This window comes from Xiphophorus maculatus, chromosome 5, assembly GCF_002775205.1.
Source record: "Xiphophorus maculatus strain JP 163 A chromosome 5, X_maculatus-5.0-male, whole genome shotgun sequence".
NCBI classification, from domain to species: domain Eukaryota; kingdom Metazoa; phylum Chordata; class Actinopteri; order Cyprinodontiformes; family Poeciliidae; genus Xiphophorus; species Xiphophorus maculatus.
Window position 1 is genome coordinate 13,905,341 of NC_036447.1, and position 18,504 is coordinate 13,923,844.

At 41.5% G+C, this 18,504-nt stretch overlaps 1 protein-coding gene across 3 annotated transcripts in view; it reads right to left on the minus strand.

Annotated features, from left to right (window-relative positions):
• Nucleotides 1–200: 200 nt before the first annotated feature.
• Nucleotides 201–18,504, minus strand: part of LOC102223739 (rho GTPase-activating protein 7-like) — a 78,824-nt gene continuing 60,520 nt past the window's right edge. For all 3 annotated transcript variants that reach the window (XM_023333310.1, XM_014472001.2, XM_023333311.1), the window contains 13 exons: nt 17,923–17,994; nt 16,313–16,394; nt 14,806–14,869; nt 11,193–12,844; nt 10,530–10,709; nt 8,467–8,626; nt 7,382–7,589; nt 6,766–6,982; nt 5,422–5,536; nt 3,773–3,988; nt 2,697–2,914; nt 2,413–2,586; nt 201–1,896 (listed from right to left, as the gene is read on the minus strand). In XM_023333310.1, coding sequence (XP_023189078.1) covers nt 1,797–1,896; nt 2,413–2,586; nt 2,697–2,914; nt 3,773–3,988; nt 5,422–5,536; nt 6,766–6,982; nt 7,382–7,589; nt 8,467–8,626; nt 10,530–10,709; nt 11,193–12,844; nt 14,806–14,869; nt 16,313–16,394; nt 17,923–17,994 — 3,458 coding nt within the window. In that variant the 3' untranslated portion in view covers nt 201–1,796. The remainder of the gene's footprint in view (nt 1,897–2,412; nt 2,587–2,696; nt 2,915–3,772; nt 3,989–5,421; nt 5,537–6,765; nt 6,983–7,381; nt 7,590–8,466; nt 8,627–10,529; nt 10,710–11,192; nt 12,845–14,805; nt 14,870–16,312; nt 16,395–17,922; nt 17,995–18,504) is intronic.

Consider the following 18,504-nt stretch of genomic DNA (forward strand, 5'->3'; position numbering starts at 1 on the left):
TAGTCCTATCACAGATTTACTGGTGTGGAATGGAGTCAAGTCATTTGAGATTTACGGTGTAAAGGGTCAGCGAGAGGGAAAAGCTGCAGTTGGAACAAGCTGTGGTTTAAATAACTGCCTGCAGAATTTTGGAAGGTAAAAAACAAGCCAACGAAAAAAAAAACTTTACAATTTACAAAAGAGAACAGCAAACAAAGGCATTATTTTAATACATTTAATAGTGCACTTTAATTAACCTGTACAGAAATAATATTAATAATAAAAAAGATAAAACACATTTCTGTAGCACAAAGCTTACCATGTACAATAAAATAACATAAAATGATACAAAAACACACATATTTGAGGTATAAATATATTTGCTTTAAATTAACTGTCATTGTCATGCGTTATTTGGCAGAGACACTGTTACAGGTACAAACTAGTAGGATATAAACAAAGGACTTAGTGAATTAATTACACACTGAGCACAAACAGCTTGGACAGTCTCCTATCGAAGAGCGTCGGTGCTAGAAGAAGTTACGTGGGCACAAATCTCTATAATTACTTTTTAAACACAGCGAGACAATAGAGAGAAAGACGCTTACGCAAATAGATTTTTATCCTTCTTGTGAAAAAACACATTCAGTCTCCCCTCTTCTTTACAGTAAAACCTGTAAAATCCCCACCTTTATAAAAGGACATTTTTTCTCTCTCTCTCATCTTTCGTGTAGCTGGAGGTTTCAGTTGCAGTGAGTTGTGTCTTCTGTTCACTTGTGCACAATGAAAGTGGAACATGTATAGTTTTCAATATATTCCTAATAGGATAGAATTGCAAATAAAAAAAGAATGTGAACTGTGCTGTTTTTGAGAATAAAGCAAACATTGATGCCTTCTAGGATGAGCTTTAGCTTTTTCTTTATTTGGTCCATTAAATCTGCTCTTTTTCTCTCTTTTTTTTTCCTCTTTCTGCTCTTCTCTTCTCTTTAAAATCACTAACGAACTAACTTTTGGCACTAGCACGGAGACTAAACCCGTCTTGTGAATCTTCGCAAACAAAGATCAGCTTCCACATACAACCCATGACTCACTCAAATCCTTCTGGAGGGGATTGCAGCGACTTTTATCTGTCAGTAGATGAGATCCCGACTGATCGGTGCTTTCATTCTGGTGAGCCAGCCACCGGTCCTCCTCCTTCTCTACCGGCAAGCACTAAAACCCTGCGTGCAGTCGCCCACCTGTCATCTCACCATATCCTGTCTTTTATTTCCACTCTGTCTGTGGATTTGCATCTGTCCTCACCCACACATTCATTCATCAGCTCTTAATAACATCTACAGGTCCTCCTGTGCTTCGCTGTAACAGAAAAGTTGGTCAGAGGCAACTTGAGGCGGACGGCCACATCAACTTTTTCTGACTAGAATATTTTATATGTACATGCTTTCCTCTGACTGTAAACCAACACGACAAATATGCACTTAGCATTTGTTGCTTTGCACACACCCGCACACACAAGCTCACCCATACCTTGAGTCTTCTTCGCTTCTCAGAAGCCGTATCATCCCTTTAGATAAAGTCAAAACCACACATTCCGAATCAACAACAAAATGTCTCCAGGATGAGACATGGCTGTGTGTGAGTCCTCACAGCAGTCCCAACAAGACCAGTTTAGTCAGTCTGTTTTGACTCTGGGGAAAATGAGTCCTTGAATCGGGGCTCCATACTTTGTCTTTTTTACTGTGAACATGACGACGACTTGACCCCATCCAAAGTTGCAGTCCAAGAATTTGTTGTGGTCTGAATTGCACGCTGCCTATTTATTTATCCATGGAAACGGTGAAGGAGTCTCTTATTCGCGCCACCTCAGCAGCACACAGCTGTCCGTGGAGTTTATTGTACCACTCTGGAAAACGACCCCTACAAAAGAAGAAAGAGATTTAGTGTTAGGATGACGCAGCTCTATGACAATGTTGGCGTATTTAGTGACAAGCTTGCTTTAATCAGAGGTGCAACGATCAGGTTTCTATTTTTGGGTTTCATTAATGGTCTGACCTGCTGATTCCATTTCTAAGATTCAGCGATTTTTTAATAGATTATGACAAATAAAACGTGAACACTATTGTTCATGATCTTTGATTGTAGTTTAGTTTTAAATGGGTAAAACAGTGAAGGATTTTAAGATTATACCCATTCATGCACCAAAGTCCACATCCCCAAAACTTATCTAATTTTTACTGAATTCAGGAAGCACTTAAAGTACATGTTGGTAATTAATTAATTAATTTTTTACTAAAAACAGAAGGAGACTTTAATTTTGATGCATTTAATGATTTGGGAATTTTTTTCCCAGTGTTTGATTGAGCTGATTCTGATCTTATACTGATTGGTGCATCTCCAGATATGATCATCCTGGGTTCTGTGTAAGCCACTAACCTGAGGTCAGTTCTGGAAATGTGCGTGAGTCTGGATTTGTTGGTTCCACAGGGCTCTATGTAGTAGCGTGAAGTGAGCACATTGGCGCGGACACCCACCACTGGCACCCCTTCGTGGTCCACAGACGTAGATACAAGTGCACACGCACCTTTTGGTAGGTCCGTGATCCATGTTCTAATAGTAATAATCAAAATATTTTTGCATTAATGTGAAACTGAACTAAAGCGAAATTTTTTTTTGAAAAAAAAAAAACAAAGCATGAGGTGAGAAGAAAACAAGCTTACCTTAGCACCAGGTGGTCTCTGGTGGGATGCGGTGCCATGACGTTCCGAACATACTGGTAGATCTCTGTCTGCTCATCCAGCGTCTCCACTACTCTGCTTTCCAGTAGATCCTCATCCCAGTGACCCTGCTCTCGCAGCACTCGGGTCAGAACTTCATCGGGACTCGCTGGAATCTCTACAGTGACTTTCCAGAGCCTCAGTGGAAATCCATCGTGAACCTGCAGGACAGAACAGAAACGACAGATAACATTACACAAACATTCTATGGGACATTTTGTGTCCTCTGAGATAAACTTGAACATATTAATCAGTTAAAAATTATTGTCCTGTTATAGCCACAATCTACTAAATATGTTGTTTTGTACTTTAGGTGTTTTTTATGTGGTAAAGGGGATGATACATGGTCTCCATTTTCTTTTAAAATTAAAAATCCGAAAAGTGTTTGGAGGATATATTGAGAGAGAAAAGGAATACGTATAAATGGGCACCAAATTTTGAAAATCCTGGATCATTTCCCTTTCACTTCTCCATTTTGTGCTACTTTGAGTTGGTCAATCACAAAAGTCTCTTCAAAATAAATTCAAATTTGTGATTCAGAGTAAAAATCCAACTTAAATTTTACAGCTGTATTTGAAAATGATCTCATTATGGTCCATCAGCTGCTTTGTTCTCCCATCTGACAGTAAAACATAGCCGCTGTGACTTTCACACAGGAGAAAAGATAACTCTGTCCAAGTCTTTAAGCACGTTCAGCACAGGAAATGTAGGCCTGGGAGAATGGAGAAGTTGTGTTTGTGTGTGTTGCGAGATGAAGCTGATGTCATTCTGGGAGAGAGTCCAGAGCAGAAGGGATGGGAGCGAGAAGCCAAGAGTGAAGCCGTTTTCACACGGATGCCTTTCTAGACAGGAAACCCTAATTTCTGTTTTTCCACTCACTATTTAAAAATGCAAGTTGAACATGAAGATGATAGGAAACGGAGATGGCAGCTTGTTTACATACCACAGACAGACTAACCCATATTTCTTTTTTTTAAAATGAATTTCACCAGCTGGGTGTTTACTTGAGGTGGACTTACCTTCCTGCAGGCCAGCTCTGCATGCTCAGGCGTGGAGCAGTTGTCGTAACCTTTGAACTTGTCTTTTGCCTCCTTCAGAAGCAGGTCCAGGCTGTCCTGGAGACAGGCTCTGTAGCCCCCCTGCCCGGCCTCTTCACCAGCCAGCTCCTCGAAGCGCTGCGGCAGCAGAGCCTGCTCCAGGTATGAGTTTCTGCAGCGGTTCATCTCTTCGGGGATCTGGAAGGAAGAATCCAGCAGATGGAAGGTCAGGCCATTGCAAACCGTGAGGTAGTAATAAACGCTGCTTCACCAATTTTGTTTTGAGAGGCTGAAAAAGTTTTACTACAGCAGTTTTAATTGGTTTTACAGATTTGAAAAAAGTGATCAGCTAAAACTCTCTAAGGTCTCCCTTATCACAACTATCTCCCTGGTTTATCAGAAACTATTACGTTCTCCTTGGACATATCCGTGTCTCCTTGGATGCAGGATTTGATTCATTTATATTTCTAGGCTTATGCGGCTCCTTTCTTGTTGTTTATCTCTTTCCTCCTTAAATTGAATCCTGACAATGTATATGTCAAAGGTCCTCTGAAAGACTAGCTCAGATCAAGATAAATATATGTTAATTTCACGCCTGCTTCCTCCTGAGGAAATGCAAATCTAATCAAATATCATTTAAGGGCTTTATTGGGTTTACTCACTGGATAAGAGCACAACGGGAGGGCAGGAAGTTTGTCCACAATCTAATAAAGGTTTAAATGACAAAAATAAGTCAAATGTGTGTCCCTTTAGCTTTTACATGTCTGAGATGAAGTTGCAAGACAGAGCATGTTTCATAAAAAAAATGTTGCTCCGATAGGGTTTGCTGATTATTTAGTACACCTTGTAGAGGGAACACACAGTACTCACTGGTATGTGCTATACAAATAATTGTGTAAGGATAAACTGAAGACAAAGTAAATTGTTCAAGATGGAGTCAGTCGGGACATTTGTCACAGTGCTGCTTGCATGACATCCATAAGAATGGCAAAGATGAGTTATATAAGAGGCAGTGTGTTTACATGACAAATGCATGGACAAAAAGCATGTGACAATGACTCAATCAGCAACGCAGGGTCAAGTCGCATTTAAGCCGTAAAAACAAAGACTTTAGATATGACGTAGACTTGCAGCCTAAAGACTCAGGATTTGACTTGGATTTGCTTTCTAAAAACTAAAAACACTTTTTTTTCCGATAGTTGTTTAGCTAACAGCAAAAAAATAAATAAAACAAATTATATATATATATATATATATATATATATATATATATACTGTATATACTGTATGTTATTTAAAATAAAAAAAAGTTTGTATCATTAATAAATTCATCATAATACCATAATAGCAGCTACAGTTAGCTAAAAGAAAAAACAATCAATAAAATGTTGTCAAATATTTTCATGTTAAAAATCAAGCCATGCAAACCAGTAATTTAGGTCGACTAATTAGGTGCACTTTAAGTATGTGAATGCTAATAAAGTTAAGAAAGACTTGAGACTTAGAGAAAAGTATTTCATTGTTCTCTGGAAAGTGACGGGCGGAGTGAGGTGGAACTGAAATCAAAACAACTTTATGCTTCAATCTACCATAAAGTACAAGTTTATGTCCTACTGCGTTTGAGAACTGACCCTGAAAAGCTTCCTGCACTCCTGGATCATGTGTGCCAGTCCATGCGTGGCAGCGAGGTTCTCATTCAGGTCCCTCTGGTCAGGTTTTCCCAGCATCTGCTTCCGGTTCATCACCCTGTCACAAGCCAAAAGAGAAAGAAAGAAGATTTATTCATCACGACAGAGTGGAAACAAAGGGTCAAACGGTACAGAGCCGATGAACCCTCACAGGCAATTCCTATATGTGGAACAATGTCTGTCTAAGTAGGTTAAGATGTAACCTTTTCTATTTCCTTCCATCTCTTCCCTCCATCTACAACATCCTACTCTTTTGTTTCCCTGGAGTGACCTCTTCCTGTTTTTGAAATATCCAGGATGCTTCATGTTATGTAACATAAAAAGGAAAAAGAAAAAGACACAGATCATGTCAATCACAATCAACAAGCTCCTTACCAACGTCCACACAACTATCAAAAGAGTCAAAGATGAGACTGTTGAGGTATTTCATCTCAGTGTGTTACTCTAGCTGAAAAACAGCAGACAGGAGGAGGCCTTGAAAGGTCACTGGAGTGTCTTTCACCAATGTAATACAGGATCTGCATCAGATGGATCAGCTGCACAAACAGTATTTATAGTCACAATCTTTCCATTAGCGGACCTCAAGGTAAATGTAGAGAGGCACTCATTAGGCTTTTCCAGCATGTTTTTAGGTTTCTTTAAGATTCAGTCTATTTTTTTTTCTTTCAGAAAAACAATAACTCATTGAAGGTAGATAGATGTCTTACTCGGCATAAAAATGAAAAAAAAAATCCAAATTATTCTCATTCATGCAACAAAGCATGGAACCTAAACTCTATCTGATTTTTATTAATAGAAAACAAAGTTCATCTAAGGGCGCCACGCTGGGTTTTGGGTTTTATAGATGAAAAAAGTTGGAATAAGTTGGTTTCAAAAAAAGAAAAAAGTACAAAACTCCTTTTTATGTGTTAGACCTACCAATCACTGATCAAAGCTGATAACTGGCCAATTCTGACATGTGGATGATTAATTGGTGCATCTCTAGGCAAATGAGACCACCGCATGATAACACACAACTTTTTATTTGGTTTGTCACTTTCATTGTCGGTACTCTAGTTCCCCACCCCCACCTCTTTCTTCTTCTCTGTCCTTTGTCTCTTTGTAATTGTCGTAGCTTGTCCAATTTTCTGCCTGAACCAGATACAGCCTTTGGTGCATTTAATAGTATACTGCACAATGGGAGGAATAACTGAATTGCAACCCTATAGAGAATAAATCTTAATAATAAATCAGATTTTTAAACTGACTGGTTAGTTTTTCAATTCCAGACTGCTCACACTCGCACACCTGGGAGAGGAGCTCTCTTTGCGGCGGAGAGTGTTGAGGTGGAAGAGTGACGGCGCCAGACACACGGCCAGGTTGGTGGGCGTCATCTGGTTCTCTGCCACGCTCGCCGTCACATCGCAGAGCAGGCACAGCAGGGTGCGCAGCGCCTCCCGGTTCTCGTCTGGCAGCAGCAGCACAGCTGCGCGGGTCGCCTGAAGACGGAGTTCCTTGGGCATGTCTGCAGGGAGGAAGAGAAGGCGGCATTTGTCATGGCTGCTTGTTAATACAATTATCCGCCATCATGCAGCATCATGTCATCTTTTTATGCAGAAATTGGTTAATCCAATAAGGATATTCTGAAAGGAGCCACTTCGTTGGCAGAGTATGAGCAATGGCAGGGCTTGAAAGTGGTGTGTTATGCAAGACACAGGATGTTCATAATATATCTTTTTTGGACAGGACTCTGTTGACTTGATCTTATTGAAACACTTTGTGAAACAGTAGGGATTAAACATTGTAGGATTCTTATGCTACACAGAATTATACACAAGGTGATAAGTATCTACAGAAGCAAAAAACATTATTATGAGATGTAAAGCTGCCTACGTGAGCCTTCGTCTTTTTTTTGCTTCCTTACATTGATAAATCTGTAGGAAGGTCTCAGACAGCTTGCTTGTGAGCAGCGGTTCAGGCAAATCTCTGAAATACTGCTTCAGCATGTCGGCGACGTCATAGGCCGACTGGCCCTCGTAGTTGACCCCTCCACCATCTGCGCCGCTTGCCTCGTTCATTTGGCGAAGAGCTTGTATGCGAGATTTAACTCCAGATTTCCTGAAAAGGCCAACCTGGGAGGAAGACGGAGGAACGTCATACATTCAGCAAATATCTGAAAGGATAACCCTCCTTCCTGGTTGCACGAGAGTTTGTTTTAGGGCATAGGAGCTAACAGGGCTGAACTCACAACTATGCAAGGCTGACGTTTGATATAATGTGGAAAAAAAATATGAAGATGTTCAAAAGATAAGAAAATACAAAGAAACACTGAAGTCCAAATTCCTTACCCGTTGTGGTAAGATTAAATGTTTTCCCAATGATCCATGCCTCACATCTTTTGAATCAATAATTTGTTTTTGAAAAGAAAAAAGAACATTCTTGACTCATCCACACATTAAGGGCTTACAGTTAATTGGAGTTACATCATAACAGAGATTGTTGACTGTATTCGAAAGAAGCTCCCATGACACCCAGTGTGAATTCTTGTACAACACACTGTGTAGGACCTCATCAGAGGCCTTTTTGGGCCGTACGAAGAGGCACTTGGGGAGAAAATGGGGGCTAAGCGTCCAGGCAGAATATTTTCTCTGAACAGAGGCGCCTTGTCCCATTTGAGAAAAAGGAATCCTTCTTCTCTCTATTTTTGTGCTGCTTTACCAGCTATTTTCTCCACATACGCCCATTCTGTATGTATGAATGCACAGACGCGCTTTGCTAAAGGAAATGAAACAGCATTCACAGTGCCTTGCGAAAGTTATCATACCCCTTGAACTTGTTCACATTTTGTAACATTCCACAAGATTATGAATACTTTTTCAAGACACCGTATGTTTGGGATGTAAGAATGGAATTGAATGGAGGTTTGATTGACCAGATGTGTAGGAACAAAGATGTAATACAATTTGTGCTAATCTGTTTACATGTGTACATCTGGGCAATTAGACTTACCTGGTCAAGACACTGATTGCGTAAATAGCGCATGGCCTGCTGAATTCCCTGAGGAAGTGGCTGGCCGGTTCGCTGGACGATGACTTGGAGCGGCACACCGAACACGTTCCGGTCTTTGTAGTCCCGCACTTTGATTCGCTTCATAAACTTTGGCACAGCCCTGCAACACAAACACGCAAAAAAAAAGAATGTAGCTGTAATCCTCAAGCAGGTCATTTTGCTTGAGACTTAAGGTAAAAGGCCCCCACCAAAAAAACTAAATCAGAAAACTAATCCGATTTCTATGGAAATAAACTAAAAAGCATGCATGTTTAACATAATATCTACAGCATGCCTGCAGATATTTGTCGCCACAAAAACGAGGCCAGGACAAACCAAATACAAATACAAAAGATGGAGGTTGAAGGGAGATGCCACAAATTTACTGTGGACAATCTTTAGCACCTGTTAATTTCATTGGATGTTCACTGACATGGCCACTGTTGGCCAGCATGACAAAAACCACAAAAGCTGCTGTCACCACCATCCTGTTTCACACAAACCTGCCCACAGATTTATAGATTTTTTTCTGTATGGGTGTGAGTGTGTTTAGCAGAGTGCCTCTGTGCGTGACTAGGGACAAATGCGTCTTTGTAAGACCAGCTCACAAGACTCTGGAGTACTTCTGAGAACCCCAGTTTGGGAAAAATGAAGAAAAAGAAGCATTTTATGATCATGGATGGAATTCTGAATATGTACGAGGGACCAACAATCAGACTCTGTCTTTCAGAAAGACTGTGATCTGCCATATGACTGTCAAGATGCTTTCTGTTTTCAGAGCAATAAAGGCCCTGAGCGAGAGAAAAACATAAGAAAAAATATTCTATTGGCTATTAGTTGATCAGAAAACTTGAAAACTACCCCAGGTCCATTTGGACACACTGTAAGGGCCCCATAGAACTTATTGTTTTTCTGTTAAGACTTACTGGGAATTTATTGGCTGACTGGAGCTGCTTGATTTTCAGATACAACAGTGACAAATACGCCTGTGAGTAAATATACCACTCTCTTCAGTGTGGATGTTGTTATTGGAAGGAGCTAGAATTTAGTTATCTTCAATATCTGAACTGAAAAAAAAATAGTTTAAGAACTGAGATATTTCCAATATTTTCAAAGTGTTATGCTTTGCCATGTGACTCTTTTAGGCTGTAAGGTGGTAAGAGAGAGCAAGTCGTTGGTAGATAGCAAGAAAGTTGGACATATTTTATTCTGAGCTTTCATCCTGTTTTGAAATGACTTTAGATTCACTTATGAGTCTAAAGTCAATTTTCAGTATAATCATTTTCTTTTGTTTTAAAATCCTCTTTTTGACATTACACTTGTTAATAATACAAATAAGGACCTCTCATGGGAGAAGAGCAAGAGAAAAGTGTGTTGAATGCTGTTCAAGAGAAGTTAGAATAGGCTGAACTGTATTCAGTTTCAGTTTTGCATGAACTGAAGATGACAAAACATTTAAAATATTGGTATATCTCCAATTTTCTGTTATCTTTCAGGTTTATTATGACTTTCTAGAGCAAAACTTTAATTTGCATTATAGGTTGGAGCCTGGGGGAAAATCATAACCAGTTGTTATACATATTAAGGACAATGAGTGAGAGTGAATATTTTTTAAATAAAGTGGCTCAGGTTGCTGGCTTAGAGGGTGTTCTTGAAATGATAAGTTAAGAAGGGGGCAGCTCTTTCGTGCCTTCAGCACAGCACCTTGCGTGTGAACAGCCATAATTGCACCGTTAAAAAGAAGACAATGTGCACCCCTTCCCAGCAATTATGAGCCTGGGAAAAGAATGTGAAACCCAACCTCTGTGGACAGCCGTCACAGTACCATACAACAACTTGCAGATGGACTGCACTGGGAGGCGGGTGGAACTGAAGGGTAGTGCCTGGTTGAATGGATTATGTTTTGGGGCTTTGAGAGGGGGCCGGGGGGATAACTTATAAGAACAAATGTGACCAGTTGCAGCCTAAGGGCAAACAACTTAAGATGGCTCTAAAGGGCGTAAACTCCAAGTCCAACCACTCACCAACTGAAGCCATGCTTGTTTGTCGGAGTGTGCTTCTCCAGGAGAGCAGTGAGCTGCAGTAGAGAGAGTTTCTGCAGCAGATTCATCTGCAGCACAGACTGGCAGCTGATCTGGAGCTGAGCCGAGGCCAAGCTGGGGCGGTGGGAGTTCTGGAAGCTTGGCCAGCGGAGCTTCTGTGGTCTGGAAAAGAAGAGGAAGGCACAGATTGAGAACTCAGAAGGAGGAACGATGATTAACAGAAAGAGCAGTTAACCCCCTGGGACCTGTGTCATGCTTTCGTGTGTACAGGAATGCTAAAAACAACACAGAGTATCCAAATACTGTGTGTGGTCGAGTGATCTATGTAGGGATTACGAAGACGTATGCGTACAGCAATCAAGAGATTACCTAAAAGAAACCAAGAGTAATTCTGCTGGTAAATTCCTGAGAGTGTAGAAACAGTCTCCATGGAGACAAGAAGGCATTCCTGAGAACCTAGCACCATCATGTAAGAGGAGAAGCCTCAGCCTGTTCTTCTGTTTATCGTTTACTGGCAATTTCATTTAGAATATTCTTTGCTTGTAGGCAACTTAGCATTCATGAATGAATACCAATGAAGAGAAAACAGTTCTTTAATAGCCTTAAAGCCTGAGTAGGAGGAGAGTTTAGCTTGTTTTTACTGACCTGCTGGTTCGAGTAAGAGACGCTCCCACGCCTGAATCTCTTCTCTCCCTCATCCCATCCTCGACGTCGCCCAAGGGGTTTCCTGTGCTGTCCTGGTCACTTCCGTTCTCTGTCTCTTCCAATCTGTTCTGCAGAGGTGAGGAGGGGCACGGTGATGCCGAATCCAACGCAGAATCAGAATCTCCTTCTTCCTCTTCATCCTCCTCTTCCTCCTCCTCCTCACCGGCCACAGCCTCTGACCAGGCATTGACGAAGCCGGTGACATGCTGGAGTACCTCCTCTAGTTTGTGTTCGTCTCCCTCCTCTTCCTCACCGTCCTCTTTTTCGGCATAGGGGACATTGTCATAAAAGCTAAGCCGGCTGTCGATTGACCCTGAAGAGGCGCGACGCTGACGCCTGCTTTGCCGTCCCCTGAGGATCACTGAGTTCCCATTATCATTCCCATTGTTGTTGCGCAAACTCCCATCCTGCAGGGCTTTGGGGAAAGTTCCAGGCTTGTGGCCTTCAGGCAAATAGAAGAAGATCGTGCCCCCTTCTTCATCCTCCTCCTCATCTTCTTCTATTTCTTCTTCTTGTCTACTTTTGTCTTGAGCACTGCAGTTATTCCTGCGGTTCTGCTCATTGATGGACATCCCATCACTGGCCTGGCAGGGGATGGGCGGTGCTGATTTGGGCTGCGGCGGCTGACGACTCAGCTCTTGTTGGAGGAGGCTAAAGGGATCAAAGCCCTCCAGATACATTCCTCCTCTCTTACTGGAACCTGCTGCTGTGCTGTGACTGCGAGCTCGAGTCACCGGACTCGGTGTGCTCACCGCACTGCCACTGCTGGCTTCAGACTGACTGCTCCCAGTGCTTCCAGTGCTCCCATTGCTAGTCTGAGTGGAGTACGATACAGAGCGGTTCCGGTTGAGAGTCATGGTCTGAGCAGGATTGCAGTGGTGATTGAGGTTGATGCTTGAGATGTCCACACAATTCAGCCTCCTCAGTTTGTCGTCATCAAAGCCTTGTTTGATGACAGGTCCGCTGATTTCTATTTTCCCTCCGACTGCGCTCCCTTTCTTTTTTCTCTTGGAAGAGGTGCTGCTGCGTAGTCGCAAACTCTCCATCCTCTTCAGGAAGCTTTTAGCTCTTGAACGAGTGCTTTTGCCACTGCCACCTTCTCTATCAAGACTTCCTCCTACTGTTCCTGCTTTGACATCAAAGGTGAAGTGTCTGAGGGTCTCCAGGGGCGATGGTGGCAACCCATCAGACAGAGAATCCTCATTTTGACCTGCTGATCCCCCGGTGCCTGAGGATGAACACATGCTGGCTACTGAGCTAGCCCGTGTGGCACCAGCAGGTACCACTTCATTTATCGAGGCAGCACCATGGATCTTTTCCTCTCCTCTTCCTCCACTCCCACTGCTATGGATGGAACTCACTTCAGGCTGCTCACTGAGGTCAGTCAGCACGCTCTCTGAACTGTTCCCTTCACGCAGAGTCAGCTTACCCTTCTGGGGTACTTGGTCTTTAGGAAAAGAAACTTGGACGGCATCTGTTGGGAAATTGGAGAAAACCTCCAGCTCTTCCATCCGGGACCATCGCTTGCTGTCCCTCTGGAATGTCCAGCGGCCACTGATGGCACAAGGCTCATCCTCATCTGAGTCCTCACTCTGAATAGGAAGCGAAGGAGGGGACAAGAGAGGGAGGAAGCAGGAACATGGGAGGGGTGGGGGGGAGGGCAGGAGAGCGGGAGGGAGAGGAATAGTTAGGAACATTTTCCACATCTTTCACAACATTCCTCGCTGCAATCCAGGAAACTCGTTGGAGTTATGAATCCTTTTTCCAGAATTGTTCTAATTTTAACCTACATGGCATATAATTATGTACAATACCTGACAAATTCTGTCATAACACAGGATCCTTTACAAAATGTCAGAGGATTTATCAAAAGCCAGTGACATAATAAGGAAGCAAATTTGGACAAAATGACCTCAATCTAAGCTTACGGTAAGCTCATTTCTCTCTCTTCAGGTTGATTGACAGACATATACATTACACTATGAAGGCAGCTGCCTTTACTGAGCTCCAATTAATATAAAAGCACCAAGTCCAAAAAATGTAACCCCCCTAGTTTGGTTAATCTATCGCAGACCCTGAAGGGCGTTCAGGAAATTCCATTATGACCCCCGTAGCTCGCAATGCAGCCAGCCAGACTGGGGTCACCACCCCCACCCAGTCGTCGTCAGACAGAGACGGACTTATCTACACTAATTGAAAATATAAAGCACTAAAATGTGGGAAGATTTTGTCTTTTATTTGGGTTAAAAACTCAAACCTAGTTTTATTTTCAGCTTTGATGACCTTATGCACCTTAATTTGTCTTAGGAAAATATATACTTTATTCAGTGATGTCACAGATCATGTATGGTAAGACAGTTTGTTAACTTTATATTTAAATTTTAATAACCAAACCAACGGATCTGGAATTAGTTGATTTTGAACTATTATTGTGGTGTCTTTTTCATATGAAAACCCAAGAAAGTTGTCAGCTAAGGGTTAAACATAAACAGCTTCCAAAGTTCAACTGAACATCAATTCAAAAATTGGGAACCAAATAATTCTTCTATTATTGGTCCAAAGTCAGGAAACATCTAAAGTAGGTATCCAAATACAAAATGGTACGATTCACCCTAACTACACATCTGTGAACAATTAAGTTACACAATTTCAAATAAAAAAAACATAACTGTGCTCAAGTCTCCAGTTATGCTGGCAAGCACGTGAGAAAACAGTCATGTTTCATTTGCTGCACACAACGAGCACCGACCACTCTGAAGCCGAACTGAAGCCATTTGTCAAAGTTTTGCAGATGCCTTATCCACAAACCCTCAAGCCACCGAAGCATCTGCTGGACCAGCGACCACTTTGAATTGTAAAGTGAAAATTATTTATTTTCTCAATAATTCAACCCAAGAAATAAACACCACAAAGAACGAGACCGAGAGACGGAGTGGTGATTCTGAAGGGATGGGGAATGCAAAGACATGAAGAGATCAATGCATTCCTAAGTATTCTGCGGAGGACAGAGGGGGTGCAGTGTCTCATAAGAGTAGAGGAGTCAAAGAGGTTATTTGCCTCTTTGACTCCTCTACCTCTGTTGACTTCTGAAATGAAAGGTGACACAGGGAGGGTCATCCTAATGAATACCACCACCCACCAAACAAGGATGTTACTATGCAGCCCTTCAGGCTGTTAGGGAGTTATGGTTGATTTGAAACTGGGTAATTACTGTCACATAGTGTCACTGACTCGGTCAAGATGTTTGGACTGAAAATTGTGTTGTTTAAGACTGACCTTTTACCGATTTGTCACTATATGATCCAGGTGAATGCAACCCCTTGATGTTCCTCTCCCTCCCCCAAGGGTCCTTGCTATCTTGATGTATAAATACTCTCAATATTTGCCTTTTTAAAGATGATGAGAGGAAACATCACTCCACCCAGTGTCCAGTGGTCGATCTGACAGTTGAAGTGGGGAAATTCAATTGTGTTTCTGAAGAAGTTGTTAAAGAAGTTGTTTTTCTTTGTTCTTGATAATACAAGCAAATGCAAGTATATGCATGTGTACTTACCCTCTTTCTTTGTGGAGAGATCTCCAGTCTCATTAGAGCACACTTGTTGAGAGTGTTCAACCTCCTGCAAGTACAAACACATGTTCGAAATAAGCAGGCTTTAAAAGTTAAAGCTCCTCGACCTTCGCTAGAAAACAAAACTCTACCGGAAGGAAAGGAGAAAGGAGGAAAAACTGAGCAAGTGGAAGAGCAAGACAACAGAGCAAGGTGGGGTGCCACCAGTCTGGCTAATGAGCTGCTGAAGGATAATCCCCTAGAACAACGGGAAGAGCCCGATAAGCAGTGAAATCTGCCAGAGTGGAGGAGAAAATGTGGGGAGGGGACCGAAAGCTTATCCCTGCTGCCACCTGGAGAAGGGAAGAAGGGTGGTGGGGTTGAGGTCCTCTCTCTTGTGAGCTCTTAGAGCATATCATGTAACAACGGAGAGATGAAGTGATGGCAACTGAAGGATAGCTATGAGGTAGAAGGTGGGGCTGAAAGCCTTCCAAGAGAAGAGACGCTACGATGATAGCCTCCAGATGTACAGATGGACACCTTCTGGATTTTATGAACAAGAGTTGACAAGTTTGATTAAGTGGCTAACTCTGTGAAAGAACCGTTACCTCACTCCAATGAGTTAATTAATATGACAGAGATAAAAGTAGTCTTTCACTGTGAATATCACTGCAACTACCAAAACTGAATCCCAGTCAGATAAAAATTTAAGGCATGGATATACTTGAAATCTTAATTCAATCATAAGTGATTGAATTAAGAAAATTAGAACATTAAAATTAGACCATTTTCTAATTTTAATGTTGGGTTTGGCATCTAAACCAATCCATGTACAACAGCCTCCCTTCCCGTTGAAAAGCTGGAAGTAGAAGATCTAAAGTGTAAATATGGAGGAATCCCATAGAGAGCTGGAGATATCTGTGCAGAGCAGATAGCATTGTATAACCTAACATTGTGTAAACTAACACAAACTACTTTCTATTCTGAATGCCATTGGAAGGTGTGAAAAGCACTTAGTAGATTGTTTAAGAATATGTGGAAATTATATTTGTTGCCTTAAAAATGAACTGCATTCAGCTGAGAGTAGCGCTAACAAGAACATTACAAACAGAACACCAATAACAGGTACATCAAGTTTAATTCAAGAGTATTAGGCTGATAATTCCATAATTCCCTAAATCAGATCAGGGCACCCCTACGAGAAACTTTTACTACCACAATGATGTTAGCATTCTACAGAATGAGAACAATGCCAAATTCTAAGACTCTTTACATCACCCTCATATCCAGCAGGAGTGAAATATCTGTATGGTGTGAACATACAAAAGAAAAACACTGGGTATCTCATTCTTATCTCACATTTCCTTAATCTAATCAGAAACGTTCTAAAGCGAGTCTCCTTTTGAAGCTTTCTGCTTTAGATTTTGTATAAGGGTCAAAACAAAATACCACTCAAAAGTAAAAAGAGCACATACCATCAAAAGTAAAGGTTGGATATGAGTTGTTATCTCACCTGCAGAGAGCCTCAATAGCATCTCGATCAAGGAAGTCATGGTCTCTAGTGACTGACGATATGTCAATGGGAAACTGGGAATCTGAAAGAAACACAAGAGCCAGTGGTTAGGTTAGTGTTGGCATTTTGTGCTCCTGATTCAATCAGCATGCTGAGATAAAACTAGAGTTACCATACCAAAGACACCCACCTGCTCAAACACCTAGCTACTCCCACACCCCCACTCAACCTTGATGAAAAGCTAAAAAAGGAAATGCCGTCTTAGCCGACCAAACAAACACAGCTGCAGCTTTCAGGCCATGCAGGCAGGGGGGATGTGAACCTCAGGGGTAAAAGAACAGGGGATTGATTGAACAATGACAATAGGTACTCCATCGCTGCTACTTCCTTCTCTGCTCCCCTACAACAGGACTGCCTCTTCAGCTGAGCAGTATCTGGCTAAAGGGTTAGCACCATGCCTTAAAGCTAAAATAACTAAGATTTTTTTTGGGGGGTGGGGGTGGGGGGGGTCATGACTGGAATGCTGAGGATGGAAGGACTCTGACGATGCTGAAGATGGAATGGGTTGACCGTACCTCAAAATAAGAATCTTGGATCTACACCCCTGGGGGCAACGGCGATAAGAAAACACCAGACATTTAAGACCACAATCTTTAACCTACTAAAGCTGACTGGAGATGCTCTATCAGTCTGTTTATCTTTAGAGGGGCAATAGTCATGACAGCACAGATAATCCAGATCTGTCTACAGATAATCCAGGGGGAAAATGACTCCTGCTTGGTGAGCACTGCTATTCCCTGTTAAGTGAAGATGACAGAAAGATATGAGCTGAATTTACCATGAAATCTACCCCTTTCTTCTGTTAATTAATGCATAAAGGGATACCAACAGCTGCACAGAAACACAATAGCCATTCAACTCTAATAGGAAAACCTTTCACGGTTAGGTGGAAACTTGCAGCGACCCGCTGACAAGCATAGCTTAACCCTTCTGTCATCATTCTGTAATTACATAAAGGCAAATGGCAGGTTACATGAACTGTTGGATATACTTTGGTCAGTGTGTATTTTAAAGCTCAAGCAGAGCCAGTGCTGGGGTGTATGTTTAGCAGAGAAGTTTTGGTTTTCAACAGTAACTGTACGTAATATGTTGGAAATGTGGAGCAAACTAATGTATGGATGGAATTCCTTCTTTTCATTGCTGCTAGGAAACACAGAGAAGGAATGTTATACTATGCAAAGTGTGTGCACGCATAGATGCATATGTGAATGCTGACCTTTTGTATTTCAAACAAAGAACATGTGGAAGGATGTGTGTGTGTGCATGTGTGTATTTTGTACAGCACATGTGCTGTAGAGAATAAAATAAAACACTGAGCTAAGTATTGACTGGTTATTATGATCAAGGAAGACCAAGGCTTACCAAAGATGTGACTATAAAACTTCTGCAATTTTAGGTTATACTTTTCCAACACAGCATTGAAAATGATTTATTGAGATGCCAAAATAAAAGTACTCTGAATGAGAATATCTCCAAAATGTAATTTCATCCCTTGTAAAAATCCATTGCACATGCTAAGTGTGTTTGAAGAGTCCCATGGTGTTCGTTACCTTCATAAAGCTGGGCGTACTGTGGGAATCCTGCAGCTCGGAGCCAGGTGCAGGCCTCTTTGGCTTCAATTTCTACACAACGAAGACAGGAACGATAGAGAACCAATGTCACAATGTGAAAATCATTAAAAATAAAAAAATAATATACTGAAAATGATGAACTAACTCCAAATATTACTTGTGAAATGTGAGAGAAGCAAGAAATAGTTGAGGTAGTTTTCATAGATTTTATGATCTTAGAAGCACTGATGGAGCTGGACACCTTAATCCCAATAATAAAACCCCTGTTGTACAAAGACAACATTGACTTTTATCTAAACAATGTGAAAAAGATTAAAAAGTATAAGTTATAAAGATATCTAAAAAAGATGCCAGGTAGTGACTAAGCCTGTCTGAAAATATGTTACAGATCAAATAGGCAAAAAAAGTCTTAATCTGAATCTTATAGGCCAGAATTTATAGAATAAAGTCACAATATTAGCAATCTGTAGGGTCTACCCTGCCTCTTTACCAATGACCACTAAAGATAGGCACCAGCCTCCGCACAACCCTTCAAGGATAAGACGGTATAGAGGATGAATG